At 33.2% G+C, this 10956-nt stretch overlaps 1 protein-coding gene across 1 annotated transcript in view; it reads left to right on the forward strand.

Moving 5' to 3' along the window:
• The window catches only part of LOAG_16716 (lipid depleted protein 3), a gene marked incomplete at its 5' end in the record, with an annotated part of 28878 nt that overhangs the window by 2344 nt on the left and 15578 nt on the right, over positions 1 to 10956 (forward strand). The window contains 27 exons of the mRNA XM_020449365.1: positions 180 to 348; positions 530 to 680; positions 781 to 1020; positions 1206 to 1345; positions 1549 to 1813; positions 2011 to 2178; positions 2487 to 2579; positions 2799 to 2970; positions 3196 to 3269; positions 3350 to 3559; positions 3894 to 3973; positions 4200 to 4305; positions 4452 to 4610; positions 4982 to 5160; positions 5544 to 5621; positions 5736 to 5846; positions 5916 to 5982; positions 6053 to 6262; positions 6497 to 6655; positions 7330 to 7495; positions 7815 to 8017; positions 8149 to 8329; positions 8541 to 8691; positions 8844 to 9012; positions 9163 to 9405; positions 9759 to 9912; positions 10233 to 10378. Of these exons, the coding sequence (XP_020307137.1) occupies positions 180 to 348; positions 530 to 680; positions 781 to 1020; positions 1206 to 1345; positions 1549 to 1813; positions 2011 to 2178; positions 2487 to 2579; positions 2799 to 2970; positions 3196 to 3269; positions 3350 to 3559; positions 3894 to 3973; positions 4200 to 4305; positions 4452 to 4610; positions 4982 to 5160; positions 5544 to 5621; positions 5736 to 5846; positions 5916 to 5982; positions 6053 to 6262; positions 6497 to 6655; positions 7330 to 7495; positions 7815 to 8017; positions 8149 to 8329; positions 8541 to 8691; positions 8844 to 9012; positions 9163 to 9405; positions 9759 to 9912; positions 10233 to 10378 (4244 nt within the window). The remainder of the gene's footprint in view (positions 1 to 179; positions 349 to 529; positions 681 to 780; positions 1021 to 1205; positions 1346 to 1548; positions 1814 to 2010; positions 2179 to 2486; positions 2580 to 2798; positions 2971 to 3195; positions 3270 to 3349; positions 3560 to 3893; positions 3974 to 4199; positions 4306 to 4451; positions 4611 to 4981; positions 5161 to 5543; positions 5622 to 5735; positions 5847 to 5915; positions 5983 to 6052; positions 6263 to 6496; positions 6656 to 7329; positions 7496 to 7814; positions 8018 to 8148; positions 8330 to 8540; positions 8692 to 8843; positions 9013 to 9162; positions 9406 to 9758; positions 9913 to 10232; positions 10379 to 10956) is intronic.

Consider the following 10956-nt stretch of genomic DNA (forward strand, 5'->3'; position numbering starts at 1 on the left):
TGGAGTTCGTCTTTGAATTTTTAATAATATTAAAATTGCAATCGATTGAATTAATATCTATCCAATATCTATTCACATTATTTTTAGTATTATTACGCTGCTTCACTTTTTCGGTTGGCTAAGTATTCCCTCTTTAAAGTGATTTCTATTAATTACTTTCATTTACCATGCATTTCAAGGTGTTGTGAAGGAAGGTCAACAGTCAATGACTGAGGATCTTCCCGTTTGGGAATCTGTATGGCGATTCGATAAAAATACCATATTTTCATATGGCCCATGGGCTGATGCACAACGTGCTCTTCTCTATGACTTTTTCTTCCCACCAGAATATCGTAATTTGGATGTAACGTATGCTTATCATTATTTGTGTTATTTTTCTGTTACGGTCGATATTTCCATTATGTGTTCTAAAAACGAAAGGACGCAAAGTTTTACACAAAGGAAACAATTTCTTGTCTTCCTTTTTGCACAATCAGAATTTATTTTTGCTGGAAATAATAACCTTTCGTAGCAAGTTCCCGTATTTCAGAGTAATGCCAAAAGAAGGTGAGCGACGAATTTTGTTATCGCATGATATAAGAATTTCATTGTGGAATGATGCAGCGATTGACATATGGTTTATGAGAGGAGACGAACTGAATGCTTTGCATCTACGTGTAAAACAAGGATCCTCTGTTGATGTAATTGGTTTGGCACTTTGTTCTCAAACCGTTTGAGTTTCACTATTAAAAAAAAAAAGAATTTGATTTCAAGAACTACTAAGATCGTTGCATATTACAGTTGAAAATGCCTTGGATAACAACAGAGAAAGGATATGAGACTGCCCTTCGTTGCTGTTTTTTGTTTGTTGAATCGTCCACTTCTCTTGCATATCCCAAATTTTTCCAATGTGAAACTCTACGTTTAACACTTAACGTCCATTATCCCCGCGTCTTCAATGGATATCAAGTATGGAAATGTGCCATTAAAATTAACAAAGCCAGCACTTGGGTTGTCTGGGATCACAAACACTTCTTTGCTGTAAGTTTTCTTTACAAGGAAGAATTTTCTGAAATTTTTAAATTTATTTATGAATACCTCCCAACTTTTTCGATTTGATTTTTGGGAAAAATTTTTAAAAATTCAACTTTCTAGAGCTGAATTTGTTATACCGAGAAAAATTGTCGCACTAGTAAAGTTCGCTCATTGAATTTATTTTTTCCTAGGATTTGATCAATGAATGGACTTCAAATTCACTCATGGATTTGTATAAATTCGTTCCTTACACATGGGAATTCGAAATTAATGCTATGGATAGTTTTGAACTTACGCTATTGCTGAATGAACATAACTGGGTTGATGCCAGGTAAGTCAATGTCTTTCCTGTGCTTTTTAAAAAAAGGTTTTCCTAGCTGTTCTAGAATCCTTTATATTCCATTAGTCCAGAAAAGGAGCCAACTACTTTGCTTTCAGCATGATTTAATGATTACATTCACACAATTTGATTTTCTTATTTATACTTTTCCCTTTTTCCTTTACATTCTTTTACATCTAAATTTATAATTTCAGTTCTTCAATGTCTGCGGAAAACCATTTAGCTGCTATTGTGGGCGAAAATGTGACAATATCATTCGTTTTACCATTTGTTGACTTCTACCCTAAAACAGTAACAACTGTTTACAAAATTAGCACGCAAGGTATGGTTGCATTACGCACATGGTTACCACCTAAAAGTCCCCTCTACAGTGTCTTGCATTCCCTATTTAAATATGCTCATTTCGCTGCTACTTCTCCGGCAGTCGAGGATTTACCAGCTATGTCACATTTAGCCCAAGTTAGTTATTCATTTTTCCTTTCTTGTTTCACTTATTCTTGTGTTTTGTCATTGAAGGGTTCATGAAATGACTTTTTGTTCAGCTATTTTTCAGTCCTGAATTTTCGATTATTTTCCACATTAAATTGTTTTATTTTCTTCAATGACATGTTCTGAATTTCTCGAACCCTATACTCATTAACTGTGGCACTCTTCAGGATTGGGTAGAATTGTGGAGAACTGAAAAGATCAAACTGTTATTCGAATACACTAATCATCCGTTATATTATGATCCATCATCTGATCTTCCGTTGAATGTGATTAAATCAGCTGCAAAAAAGCAGGCAGCCCCAATTACTTTATCTCCGGATCAGCTATCACTTGAGGTTCTTAATACTTGAACTGTTAGCGGTTCAAATGGTTTTTGAACAGTCTTTCAAATTACTGGAATTTATATTGAAATTTTAATTAGGATCGCATCGGTATCAATAAATCTATAATACAATATTTATATTTATTATTTCACCAAATGTAAGTGTTCACAAATTAATAGTACATGGTTCTTGATTTGAATCGTTATTGATGTGAATCTTGTTACTGATACGTGTTACTGATATGTTTATCGAATTTACAGTTTTCTCGAATTTCTTTTTAACCGAATATTCGTTTTAGGGTTTATAACATATATCTTCAGATCGATATAGGCGATTCGGAAATCATATTAGTAGGCCTGCTCATCCGTTTCATTATTGATCTGAAAAATAATTATTTCGGATTATATGATCAGGTGAAGCTTACTTTACGACAAAATTTCGATTCAGCCTTTAGCAACTGATATGTTTGGTAGGAAGACTGATAAAGATGGATTGTTTAAAACTTTAGAAAGTTATTAGGAAGGACAAAGAATGAACTTGATGAATTTCCTAATTTTTAAAATGGAACTTTTCTATTTACTCACATTGACTTGATGCGTTTTTATTTGTATGCATGATATTTTAATTTATAGTTAACTGATGTCGGAAAAATTAACATCGATACGCCACCAAGCCCACTTTACGGCAACAGCATTTCCGGTGAATGTGAGCGATACCGACCACTTTTGTTACGTCTCTACTTACGCGTTGGTAAAATTAAAGGATTTTGCTTGGTTCATAATTCAAAAATGAATTCAGCAATGGGTGAGTAATAGCTTTTACTTTCTTTTTTTTTTTTGCGTTATTCCATCTCTCAGTGTCTTCTTTGCTGATTTCTTCACTGGTTATTTTGTTATAAAAAATCCGATACTAGCTATGTACGCTACAATGTACCTTTTATTTTGCCAATTTCCATTGCATTTGTTCGATAGCACTGATAGAAGGACTATATCAATTGAATGAAAAATATTTCAATGTAAAATTTTCCAGATAGCTGCCCAAAGGTTCGAGTTGATGAAGTAGTTTTGGAAATTATTAAAGATGCATACGGTGCGATGGTTCAGGTAAAATTTTAATCATTTTTTAAGTTGAATTGTTAGCTCGAGCTTTGATATTATGGGAAAATCTTATTTTCAACTTTCAGGTTGGTTTTGGGACGGCTTCGGTAAAATTCATACCGTCTTCCGAATTTCCCAATACTGCAACTGGTTTATTGGTGCTGAAAACATTTTCGTTTCGTGGCCAAGCCCTTTTTTCGGACTTAGATGTTCCATGGGATGCCGCAACGCTTGAATATGGTTGGCTTATGGAAATTTGTGCTGGGCAGTTACTTGGTAAACTTCATTCCTCCCAGGTTTCGTTTTATCAACTGTAAAATGATTTTCTTCCTGAAAAAAAATCATAAATACTTTTGCCTGCTTTTTCCGAAGCAATAAGTTCTCGAAAGCTGGATATTAAGTCGACATAAACTTCAGGATTGATTCATACCGGATTAATGCTGACATCTCGATCGCTGAGAATTTAATCATTTAGTTCAGTGCATATCATGGTGATTGCATACTAGACTAACCCTTTGTTGTTTTTTGAAGAACACCGCTTCAAACGTCAAATCAATTAACTTCTTTTAATTCATCTGTTAGCTATGTGATATTACCAAATAATTTCTAGATTAATATTTGTCATTGCAGATTGCTATACTTGTGCAGTGTATCGAATCGTTAGCGGTGCTGGCTGTTTGCTCCGATGATAAATTATTGGCACCTGAGAAGTTCATCGCTTAAACGACTGCTTAAAATTTTTTAAATTTAATGGAAATATTTCCTCTGAACTGTTTAGATCTACCTTAGACTTACTGACGCTATCAAAGGAAATACAGAGAAAGAACTGAAAAATTCTTCTTACCACAAAGCTGAGAAATTCATTTTGCAACACTTATAGGAATACAAATAAATAAATATGTTGTAGATCATTTAACTTATTTGTATTTTTTGCAGATATGATTTTTGCATTCATATGAATGACCCTCGTACATGTACATATGCTGGATTAAATTTAGCTCATCAAAAAACACCAATTCAAAATTGTGAATCCGAAGAGAACGTTAGTTTTTCACTCCATAACTTTTTAAGACATTTTTCTATGAAAATTATTCTTCTGTGAAAATATTTTTCTATGAAAATATGTATAAATGATGGATTATTTACCCCATTTTTTTTCACTCATTTATTATTTCAAAGTATTTTCAGTTAAAATATAAGTCATTACGAATCAGCATTGAACAAGTAAAAGTAGCTATTATGGAAGAACGAAGTGCACTTCAATTTGAATTCTCACCAATTCGTTTGGCTTACTGCAGTTGTCACAATGCTTCATTTCGCTCTAATATTCTTTTGAAACTTCCTTTGGTTAGCTCTTCGTTGTTTCGTATAAAATGTTATTTTTTATAGGGATTTTCAAGTCACCATGCTAAAAAATGGCAGGTTACTTTTCCTTCTCATTGAAAATAATTTTTGACTTCCAAAAAGCTTCGGGGTAAGATATTTTTTATCCAGTGTTTTTTTTATCAAAATGGTCAATATTTTCATAGTTATATTGCGAAATTTATTAAATGAATAGTGAGTTTCAGGTATTTGAACACTTTTGATCAGTTTTTAAAATCATTTTTAAAACATTTCGGCAGGCGGGGACTGAATTTAGAAATACTGTAATCAATAACTTTCATTATGAAAAAAGTGTCTTAAATAATTCAAAAAATCAAAAAATAAAGGTTTTTCAGGTTCAATTGAAACAATTTGTGTCTGTTTTGGCAAAGGATGTGGAAAAGTGGATTGAATGTGGGAGTTTTTTGCTGAATAACATGAGTTTCAACGTATGTTTGCCTTACGAAATATCTGAGGCACATCTGTTCTTGGAGCGAAAAAATTTCCTTAATAAACACGATAAACACACCAAAAGGTAAATATTAACGTTTATCTGATTTACTAGAATTCAAAGATGGTTATCATTTTATTCGATTTCCTTTCACTCGTTGTAAACGGTGACAATTATCTCGCATGCGTATTGCTAATTTCGTTTTACGAAATTTCAACTTTCGTTCTAATTTACATTTTGAGGATAATGTACCGTTTACATTACAAGGACAATGTGCTGTTTTACTTCCAGTGAAAATTTTAAATGCTTGTAGTATTTAAGTGAAACTTGTAGAAATTAGGGAGGGAATGAAGTAAATTGAAGTGCATTCGAAAGGTGAAGTGTAAATTGGCATTTCAATAACATCAAGAGCAACATATGAGAACTAGACGGTCTTAGTTTTGTCTTTCACTTGTCCGCTTTTGCAGACTTTATTTTCTGTGGGATGATGCAAATAGTTGCGCATGCTTTGGTCATACTTGGTTTTTTGCTGCTGTTGATAGAGTGTAGGTTCTTACATTTCTCATTTGCTATTACTTTTTGCGCTTACATTAATTAAAACTTTAAGTCTGATTCATGGAAAAAGTTCAGTTTTCTATTAATGCGTAATATTTTTTCAGTGGACAGTCACTGATGCGCGAACTTAACAAACCTTCTTTATGGGAAAGTATTAGGAGTGAGGAGAAGATCCAGCCTGTTATTGGTCAAAGTATTATTCATCAGGGTAGATGGTGATTTTTTTGTAATTTTGTTTATCTGTTTATGCAAGACCTAAGTTGGCCATTTTATAAATGTTCCAGGATGTTCAGCACGAAAAATCTAGTGGCGCACGAAAACCTTGCTGTTATCGAAGAAAGTAGAAAAGAGGTAATTAACTAATATATATTCATTTATAAGCTTAAAATTAATGCCGCACTTTGGGAAATTCTATTTACAGGAAATCGTAAGCGAAAGGAAAGTATCCTCTAATGATTCTTTCCATTCGGCATTTTCGTCTACTTATGTTAATGTATATCACCATATGGTTGGCCCAATACTCTCATCAACAATCCTTCATGAAAATTATGCTTCATTTTTAAGTGCTTACGAAAACGAAGTGACAGTTGATAGTGATTCGCAATCGTTAAAATCCAGCTTTTTCCGAAAGGTGAAATTTTCAGATTTATTACTTGATAAATCTCAAATTTCTGTTAGGTTTATTGCTTCACTTTAAATTTTAGTAAATTAGTTTTCCTTACGTTGATCAAAATCCACTGAAATATTTGAAAGGAGGTCAAATTTGAATTTTCGACGTTTGGAAAATTTACCACTCATTTTACCACTTCTGACTATTTTACATAGGCTTCTTCAAGTTAAAAATTCCGAAGTTAGAATTTTCAAGAAAACATCTGGAATCAGTGAGCTTACACTAATAAAACAAGAAGAGAAGCAGAAGTTACCTGTGAAAAATGATGTTATTGCTACTGAATTACCTATTGCTGCAAATCTTTCCGACCAGCACATGATGAAGATGAATGGCATTTTGGGTGATCAGTTGCACGTAAGTTATTATCAGATATTACACTGCTCATGTAAAGAATTTGTTGGGCATACGATTTGTTGGGGAACAATAATGCAACGATAATTTACTATCATTCATTAGAAATGATTATTTAGTGCTTTATTGATTCCTTTGGTTCTTTCTTTTTTTTTTTTGAAACAATTACCACTGTTTAGTGATCCATCGAAATGTGGCAGTTTATTAGAAAAGGGCCGGCGGAATAGAAACTCGTGAATGGATTAAAGGATTGATTTGAATTACTTCTTGAAAAATGTACTTACACATTTCATCTTCTCGGCGCAGTTTGGGATTGATGAATAATATGATAACATAGACATATGCTTTAGACAGTCTATGTTATCGGACGAGAAGACGGTGCGCGAGAAGACGCACCGTCAGACGAGAAGACGGTGCGCGAGAAGACGCACCGTCAGACGAGAAGACGGTGCGCAATTTATTGGCTGATATAGTTCCTACCTCAAATTATTACCAGATAGATTTGCTGGTGGTGATTCTATGATTCTAAAATTGTCATATAGCTTGAAACGATACTCTTCCAGTATTTATGAAATTAAGGAAGTCTAAAATGCCAAAATTAGACTAGCAAACACATTCCATTAACGCCAAGAATATTTATTGATATGTAAGCATCCTATTAAATCAGTTAATTTCAGATCTTTATAACACCGTTGGCTTTAGAGGTGACGCAGCGCATTATGGAGCAAATATCTGCTGGGTTTATGATTATGAATCCCGTTTTTATCGTTCAACATCTTTACACGTTGTGTTCCTTTCGACACCATTCTCAACCTCTTACAAATGCTCAAACTCGCGAGACATGTTCGTTGTTTATGTTGAACTAATCATCTGTTACATTATTATTTGTAACAGCCAAAATCTAATATTATCGTTCCTTTTGTTTATATGTGATAGATTCCTTCAGAAGTGCAATTTTAATATATATTCTTTTTAATAGATATGGTTATTATTTTGAGGAGTAGATTTCATTTCGATTTTAATGGTAGAGATATACTAAAAATTGTGATATCAGAACTAAGTAGTTAATTCAAGAACTTTTTTGCTTGCTGCAAAAGTGATTTAACGTACTGTAGGACAAAAATTTGCTGTAGTACTTCCCTCATTTATCCACTCCTTTTAGATAACAGAAAAGGTCAGTCGCGTTTGCAAGGTAACATCATGTTTCCTGACATCAATATCGTTTCCTTCCAGTGTGGGATGATTGAAAAAACTATCCACTCGGCATCACTTGAAGATTCTGTATCTCATCTGGCTCGAAGCAGTGTGATTTTACTGCGTTTCCACAAGACCGTTTTATTTCTTTCAAATGATGACTCCTGCACAGTAAATGCTTTCTTCAGATTTTATAAGTTCATTCATAACTTCACTGTATGTCCAAGAGCAATGCGTGATTTAATTTGAATAACAAAGCTGATGGTTTCTCACAGCTACATTTTCCTTCTGTTCTTTTCCAGAAGAAAAGCTTTCCGGGAATGGAATTTACCTTGAAAGGTCATGCACAGTTTCTTCAGTTGGTCGATTCATGGAAATTAGATTTCGCCTACAACAAATCTTTTTCCCCTAAATATTCTACAAACTGGAACCAGCTTAATGTAAACAATCGTTTCAGTGGATATGATCTAAGAGTAGTTATAGGTTGGTTGAAAATATAGTGTTATTTTGTTCCAGCATATATATAATCCAATGTACCATTTCTACTGATTGTCATTTGAACAGTAACTTATGGAGTTGATCTTATTTAACATTCATACACATTGGATTACATTTTTTTTTTCTTGAAAAGATTTCTTTTGCCACTGAAAGTTTCATTTAATATATTCGAGTAGTTTTGTTTTCTTCCTTACAGATAGCGAACTTCCCGATCTCACATTAAAAGTAAATATCAGTGAAGTGAACAATAAATTAAACGCATCAGGTGTGCAGGATCAGCTGTGTTTGATGATCGGACCATGTGGACTAACAGTTGGTTTATGTAAACCGATTGGGCAAACAACCAGGTTTAGTTTCATCATTTGATAAAATGTATAAATTTAGAGATAAAACATCTGAAGAAAAATTCCAAAATTTGAAGATTTTAATGGTGGTTCTAAGAAGTTACATTTCCAAAAAGCCATTTCGATTTGTGATTAACTATTAATCATTTTTGAAGCGTAGAATGGCCTTTTTTCGATGTTTTTGCACCTTGTGTAACTTCTTGGATATATGCTATTGATCGGTTAAGCGGAAGTTTAACAAGAAACATGGCAGCCGTAGATGAATGGATAGATTTTGCGTTAATAAGATTGCTATTGGAAGTAATGGATTGCAGTAACGGTCAGGTACTCAGTTTCTATACTACAAAGATAGGGGAATCGTTGTTATGTATGTCTAATGTTTTCATTCTCATTCACGATTTGCCTTTTGATTTCTGTATTACTTTTATTTGCAGTTTAGCACTTCCTAATTGTCTTTTAATAATTGCATTTTAGCTGTTTGTATTCGAAAAGAGTTGTTTTTCGGATGTGCAACTGTATAATAAGGCTGCGGCTTCATGTCCTAGTTGTATGTTAACGACGATTTTGTTACGTTATACTGCTCAGGAAGATCTTAGCAATTACTGGCAAGAAGTGGATTATTCGGAAATGAGGCATTATTTGGATGAAACACGAAGAAAGCAAGCATTCGTAGCTTTACTCAGCCACTGGCAAACTATTATTTGTTCACAAGTTAGGGTAATAGTTTCTTAATGGGGATCAATTGCTTCATGCAGTTTATGTTTAAGTTCTGGTTTGGTTATGGTTGAAAACTACGTGTCGGGAAATCGTTTGAAAACATTATATGAAAACACTTTTTAAATTGCTGGACAACCATTATTTGCTTGCTTTATCTTTATTCTCCTACATATATCGTCATGCGGTATTCCAAGATTTTGCTTAACTGATACTAAATGGTCTTATCTACCAACAGCCTAACCAAATGAAGTTGATAGAAAGCTTGACGACTGGCATTTTGGAGTGCATTCCACATATTGCACGAAATGAGTGGATAATGCTGGTGCTGGTCTTGTGAAGTTTGTTAATTACAGATTTCAAACGAATTGGCCCACAGATATCTTAAACATCATCTGAAAAGTACAGCAAGTTCACAAGAAGTTCGTATAACTGTTGATTCAAACAATTTGATAAATGCTATTGATAAAAATGGTGGTAGTGCCCGCTCAACTGTCGAGTCTCATCAAAGTACGGTTTTTTTGTTTTTTTTTTTTGTTTTTTTTTAATTTTTTGTGATAAAGTTTCATCTGAAAGCTTACTTATTTTACCATTGCACAGGAGGCAGTTAAACTACGTTAAAAGATTCCACTTCTATTTTTACTTTCAACTTATTTTATGCAAATATATCACGTGCCTTATTCATCTTAGTTTTTTATATAAACTACCAACAGTAAGTGCATTAATATTAAATTAAATAAATACTAACATTTGAAGACTGTAACTATATTGTATTTGATTCAATTAGTTCCGGAAGATTGATTAGATGAAATGGGTAAAGTATGCTTCAGTGGACTTATATCACTGGGTTTTGGCTAAGCATCGTGAACAAAAAGAAGCGGCAGCACGAAATAGAACTGCCAAAAAGCTCTTGGATGATGCACCAATAAATCCCATGGAAATTGCTTTATCTGCTTTCTTCTTTAGTTTTTATGAGGTATGTCAAATTATCTGCAACAAAATCGGGTCGAAATACATGAAACAGTAATAGTTAGGCATTGTTTTATTCAGAAGAAGTGAACATTACAATTGATTCATTTTACAAATTTTATGAAACGATTGATCCGTTTCGGAATTTTATAAAATTTCCGACATTATGCATTCTAATATATGTCTTTTATTACCAAAATTAAGTTTCTGAATAGTATTTCCGCTGTAATGACGAATATTGATATTTTGAAGTAGGTTACTTCATTTTAAAAGTACGAACAAAGCCTACGACAATCTTCACTTTATCAGAATAACTGAACATTTCATTGAACCGTTTGCATTTGTTAGGCTGATCTATTTCAGGCACGTGGACTTGAATCTTCAAAAAGCAAATATTCTGTTACCGGTGGCTAACATTAATGCTAAGTTTTCGGTTGAATTAATGTCTATGAAGGTACAATTAAGAAAATTTTGAATAATCAACTAGAGTAATGGTATAGATCATTTGTTCCGAAATTTTCAAAATGAGATGGTTCGAAATATTAACGAGCTTTGAAAATTTCTTGACTTACATGTCTGAGACTC

The sequence above is a fragment of the Loa loa genome, assembly GCF_000183805.2.
Source record: "Loa loa unplaced genomic scaffold supercont3.14, whole genome shotgun sequence".
In the NCBI taxonomy this organism is placed as follows: Eukaryota; Metazoa; Nematoda; class Chromadorea; order Rhabditida; family Onchocercidae; genus Loa; species Loa loa.